This window comes from Stegastes partitus, unplaced genomic scaffold, assembly GCF_000690725.1.
Source record: "Stegastes partitus isolate 25-593 unplaced genomic scaffold, Stegastes_partitus-1.0.2 Scaffold1029, whole genome shotgun sequence".
In the NCBI taxonomy this organism is placed as follows: domain Eukaryota; kingdom Metazoa; phylum Chordata; class Actinopteri; family Pomacentridae; genus Stegastes; species Stegastes partitus.
Window position 1 is genome coordinate 141574 of NW_007578760.1, and position 6041 is coordinate 147614.

The following is a 6041-nucleotide window of genomic DNA, read 5'->3' on the forward strand; positions in this document are numbered from 1 at the left end:
AAGAAAATGTCATGTAGTCATTGAAATGAGAAGGTTTTATAGTATTAAACCATAAACATGACCACAAATTTAACGATAATCTGCTCATTGAATACTAACAGTAACAGTGTACAATAGAAGGATATGACCTTTACATGGCACTCAGGGGAAGGTCAAGGGCTCAGTAAAAGTTAAGGTTACTTATCTCATAACCCACATTGTCTGACAGCATGAGTGAAGCATCTCATTGTGGGGAACGCTCTCTCAGCGTTACACTCTGAAGCCTCAATATCATCACTCTAGCCAGTACTGGCTGGCAGTTGTGATGCTTCTTTCAGGATGGATCCACACTTTCTCCGTGTAAAAGGGATTGACATGGCATCACCCAGCATTCAGGCTAAGCTCACCTCTTCCTTGCTTTACGGAAGGAGGGTGATCTGGGGAGACACCTCACTCATGTTCTCAGACAGCCAGGGTTATGAGTTTGCTTTCAAACATTCATTTGGGTTTCTCACTATGGGGATATACAGACTCCTGTATTGCCAGATAAGCTCATCTCAATGACTGACTGTTAACCTAGGAGGTCCCATGCAGGCCCACACTTGGGAAAGTATGAGCTAGTCATGTAAAGTGACATCAAACCTATAGAACCTTGCAAAGGTCAAAGGTAAAGTCCAGCTTGCTGCTGCACATATTGCTTCTATTGTCGCCAATTTAGGTATGGGCCAGGAGGTTGCCGTACCGCTGGCCAAACTGGCACAAGGCCCTTCAGGGGGTTTCAGTTCTTTGCTGGTGTAGGTCATCTCAATCATCTCTACAATCCAATGGGATACGCTTGTTTATTAATGGGCTTGCCCATGTGGGATTTAGCCCATGAAACAAACAGCTGATCAGACCTCCTACATGATTTTGTTTTTTTCAATATTAGCAGAGAGCATGTATGTGCTCATGCTCAGGGGAGAAAGAGGGAGGGGGATGAAATGCCACCAGCTCTAACGGAACACACACCACTGACTGATCTTTGGACATGAAGGTGTGTTGCAGCCCAAGGCACATCATACAAACCTCATGTGTCCTATCTTGAAATTCTGCAACCACAGGGACCCATTCTGGGTGGCGGTTTGCTGTCTGCCTACGGTGGCTGACGGGGGCAAATGACGTGCATATACACAAACGAGCTGCATATACATGACTGCGTTGCACAAACAGAAATGTGCTGCAAAAGGAAAATGCTGCATATCCAGTCACACAATGGAAGTGCCAGAGGCCTCTAGGGGCAGGTTTTTAAGTCTTTAATTTTTAGTCACTGTGATTATATGGGTGCTGAAGTGGTCTTTTACTATCGTCTCTCTGTGTTCTCTCTGTTATTTATGTTTATCCATGGAGACGAGAAAATACATGAGTTTTGGTGCAGCTTTTCCCTCAACTATTGGTACTTGTCTCGCTCACTGTTGTCTGCCTCTCAGGTGAAAAGCTCACTACTGCCCCCTAGAGGCCTGTGGCACTTCTGTTGTGTGACTGGATATGCACCGTTTTCTTTTTGCATTTGTTTTCATTTATGCAGCGCATGTTTCTGTTTATGCAACACATTTATGTATATGCACGTCATTTGCCTCCGTCGGCCATCGTATCTGCCATTTCAAACTTAGCCTGGTGTAGCTAGTTTGGTCAGACGATATAGCTCTGGCTATTCAGTCAGGGTCCTAGTGACCTAAGTAATATGGTGACTGGTGCTTGTGTTACTGGGTTTGGTGACCATGGGTAGCAGGGGCTGTTAGCTTGGGCAGATATTTGCTGTGCAAGGGGCATAGAGGCAAATAGCAAGCTCTCCAACCTGACAGCAGCAACTGACAAGCACAAGCTGTGATAGCATCCAGTGACAAAGGTGGTAGCTTGCTCCATTAGACTGGTAAGCTAGGCACTAGTACTGGCAGTCAGGAGAGAAAGATTTCTGAGTAAAGCGAGAAGAGTAAAGTGAATGGTGGGTGACTGTGTCAAGCCCTTTAATAGGGAAGGAGCATGGCTCGGCCTTGACGAAGCGTCACGGTAGCCAGTCAGTACAAGCTGGAGTAATGATATAAAGGCTTCTGAGGATAACGCTAAGAGAACATTCCCCATAGTGAGACACCAAAATTAATATTTGAAAGAGAACTGGAATAAATGCTGCTCTATGGATCGTGACTATCCATAGAAAATGCCATGACGATCTGGGGAATAGCTGTTACAGATATCAGGCTCTGGACCAATGTCCTGAGCATCATCACCAGCCTTGGTGGCTCTGCTACTGGTACAAAAAAACAAAACAAAACAAACTAAAACAAAGAAAAAAACCCAAACAAACAGGGTTTTTGTCATTTAATACCAGTTTGAAATAGTTTGGATAAGAAGCTTTTTCATATTTTTCATTTCTTGAATAGACTGAATTAAGAATGAACTGACCCCAACATCAATCTCATCAAACATTCAAGACTATTCAGAAAGAATTCTAACCTACACATGACATACAGTACAAAGAATGCAGCATTTGTTGTAGGTCGCTGTACACCAGACTGTTTGTAGATAACACAAACTGTTATTTCTCAAGTTGTATAACAAAACAACCATTGTTCAGCTTGATTTAAGAGTCACTGATACATTTCAATCAATATTTATAAAAAATAAAAATAAAAAAAAGACAAAAACCCCAAACAATTCACAATATATAAAAGGAACATCCATGTACGTGTCTGAATGTACAGCCACTGTCATCAGGGATTTCAGATTAGGGCTGTCACAATATACTGTTTTTTACACAATGTCAAACAGTAAATAGGTCTCATTTTTCAAATCTGCTTGAATGTGTTATGTAATCGTCAGAAAGCATTGCTGCATTCCAATCATTTTTATTCCATTAATTTAGCTGAACAGCCTCCTATTCGTTATCAAGGTGATAAAACAACAGGTCTGTTAATAATACAGGTCAGATCTTATAATGTAGTACGGTGAGACATTATTCATGTAATTTTATGAACTGGCTGACACTCTTGTTGTCTTCTATTGTTTAACCTACTGTAACATGTTTTATGTCTAAGGTGCTAGGCATGCTAGAACATAAACATGAGGCCTGCCTTAACATTAACACCACCTTATTGTTACTGAAGAACAAAGCTACATTTTTTTTTCTCTGAACTGGGCTGCTTACACACATACAAGCAAACACATTCTGTGTAAGGAGGTTGACATCTGCCTCCATACGCTGCCTCCACATTCTGTCTTCCAAGTTAATGTACTATTTCATTTAGCTTTCGTCTCTCTATTAACTGTACTTGTCTGTCTTTTTTTTGTGGATTTCTGCATCTTGTCCTGCATTTTGCACAGAATAAGATGTCATTTTGAATTTTACAATGAAATGCTCAGTTAAATGTTTAGTACAAATTTTATTGAACTATTTAATGACTTTCTAATACAAATAGGTAATATGTTATGGTGTGGAGTTAAAAATCTGCTATTGTGACAGCCCTAACTCAGAAAGTGTAACGTGACAGAGAACACAATTTTGACATTTAAACTGTACATTAATACAGCCAGAGTTTTTGACCTATCCACAATGTTGAGCTTTTACCCATTAATGTTTCTTAATCAAAATTTGCAGTAAAAACAAATTTTTTAAAAAAAGAGTCTAGATTATACAGTAATTTTAACTTTCACTTGGACTTGCATGATTGTCATTAAAGAAACACTGCAGTTAAATTTAGAGGTCATGCAAGACTACATCTGCAGACACAGGAGATAAAAACACAGCGTGGCGTAGATAGATAGGAGGAAGTGCTACTGGAGTCCTGCAGAGAGAGGTTGGGCTCAGGCTTCCTGGGCATGTTGAAGCAGCAGCTGCATGGTGGTCAGCAGGAATGAGATCCATCTCATTTTCTCCCTCTTTCTTTCTTTTTGCTGGGTTGCGAAGGTGAAGATGGAGGAATGTTGCTGTGCATGGTCAGCCTGACGTCCATCCCTTTTTCTCTGTTCTCTCTGTCTCCCTTAATGTGTCACTCCCCCCTCCTTCCCCCTACACAGTAGGTGGAGGTGCAAGCTTGTGAGAGGCCACTGACCAGCTGGTGTGAGTGCTTAGGTTGGAGATGGAGAGACGGTATGCGTACGAGTCTTGTGATGGACGTCTACGGTCCAAACTGTTAATGACTACACTCTTAATCCACAGTCAGAGATTGACCCATCAGTGAAGATCTGGACGCACTTTCACCAGTGATTGTAAATACTGAGACCATTTTTATCTATCTATATAACATCAATCAAGGAGGGCTGCATTTGAGGGAAATATGCCCCCCACAGAAATACCTGACTCAAACAGTACCACAGTGCCCAGTGCTGCAAAATGGAGGGTTATCCCACACAGTGCAGTTGTCCTAGCCTGACATTAGGGTAAGTATGAAATAAAGAAAAAGAGAGACAGTTTATGTCTTACCTCGTCTGACCAGGTATGGTTTAGTGTAGTCCCAGCTCTCATTGTCATTCTTAATCACATTCAGACGTGTTGGCTGATGACACACAAATGAAAAGAATTGTTCAGGATGCATGTTAATGTACCAGATAGACAGGAGCTGCTACACTGTATGCATGAATAATATAATCTCTACCTGTATGCATTGGAAGTACTAGTTTATGCAGATGACATAATTTCAATTTTCTTTTTCTTTCACTTTTTGTCACCACTGCAAACCTTCTGTCTGTTTGATATCCCACTCTTTCAACAAGGCTTGTTGGAAAAAAATACCATGTATTTTATTTTTAAGAACACAGAGGAGACTCTTGTAGAGCAGCTCATATCCAACCCCATAAGGGAAACTGCTGAATGCTTAAAAGTATTTGGGTAGAAAAAAGTCAAACTTTTAAGACCCATGTTGAACATTATCAAACTGAATATATAAATTGGACTTCTGTACACAAACAAATCCAAATGTTTTCCATCTGCTAGTCACACTGTTGCTAAATCCACCAATCTTTCTGCCTTTGATTTTGGTTATACTGTTCATTTACATTTTCCCCTCCACCTTCAAGCTCTGTTTTTTCCCATTAAATTTAAAATAATACACACCGATCTGGTGACAGTTGTGTTCATGCTAAAAAAGAAAAAAGTAAATTGATGTTTTATCATAAAACATGGTCATGACATCCATAAGTGAGTATCTCCTATTAATAACATCTCAGCGCAGAAATGACAACACTGTCTATAAATGAATGGCATAAAAGAAATATGAACAGTAACCTGAACGAGGTTAGAATAATATTGACACATGAATAGTGGATGCTGCATTGTCATCCATTAGAACATACCCAACTAGTGTAGACAGCAGCAGTGGCCTACGGTCCAGTCACTCTGGACTCACCTCTGTACAGCCATTCAATACAACAACATGATGAGCCTGTGTTGCTGTTTCTTGTGTAAAAAATGATGTCTCAAACAACCGTACAGATTTTTTTTTAAATTTGTTATTGCACTAATTACTTTATGTTTGACAGCACAGATAGAAAAGCATCAAATGCACTCTCCTGGTTAGGTCCTTCAGTTTGGCTCCTGAAACTATTTTGGTGAAAAAGATGCTGCTCAGAGGATGACCTTGGCTGCTTTGTCACAATCAAAGCACAACGATTTAAAAAAAAAAAAAAAGACAGCTATTTTGACTGTTTTTTTTTTACCTACAGGCAAACAGTTCTAGTGGTATCCTGTCATCTTCTTCTAGCTTCAGACAATGGACTAGTGTCCATTCTGGTTCTATTGGATCTCAGTGCGGCATTTGATACTGTTGATCATAGCATCCTATTACAGAGACTGGAACATGCGATTGGACTTAAAGGGACTGCGCTGAACTGGTTTAAATCATATTTATCAGACAAATTCCAGTTTGTTCACGTTAATGATGATTCTTCCAGCCGTATCAGAGTTGCTTATGGAGTTCCTCAGGGTTCTGTGTTAGGATCAATATTATTTACTCTGTATATGCTTCCGTTAGGCAACATTATTAGGAAGCACTGCATACATTTCCATTGTTATGCAGACGACACCCAGTTAT

The 6041-nt window shown here is 40.3% G+C and overlaps 1 protein-coding gene across 1 annotated transcript in view; it reads right to left on the reverse strand.

Moving 5' to 3' along the window:
* Positions 1–6041, reverse strand: part of hnrnpll (heterogeneous nuclear ribonucleoprotein L like) — a 66486-nt gene that overhangs the window by 24556 nt on the left and 35889 nt on the right. The window contains exon 7 of the mRNA XM_008295186.1: positions 4436–4508. Coding sequence (XP_008293408.1) covers positions 4436–4508 — 73 coding nt within the window. The remainder of the gene's footprint in view (positions 1–4435; positions 4509–6041) is intronic.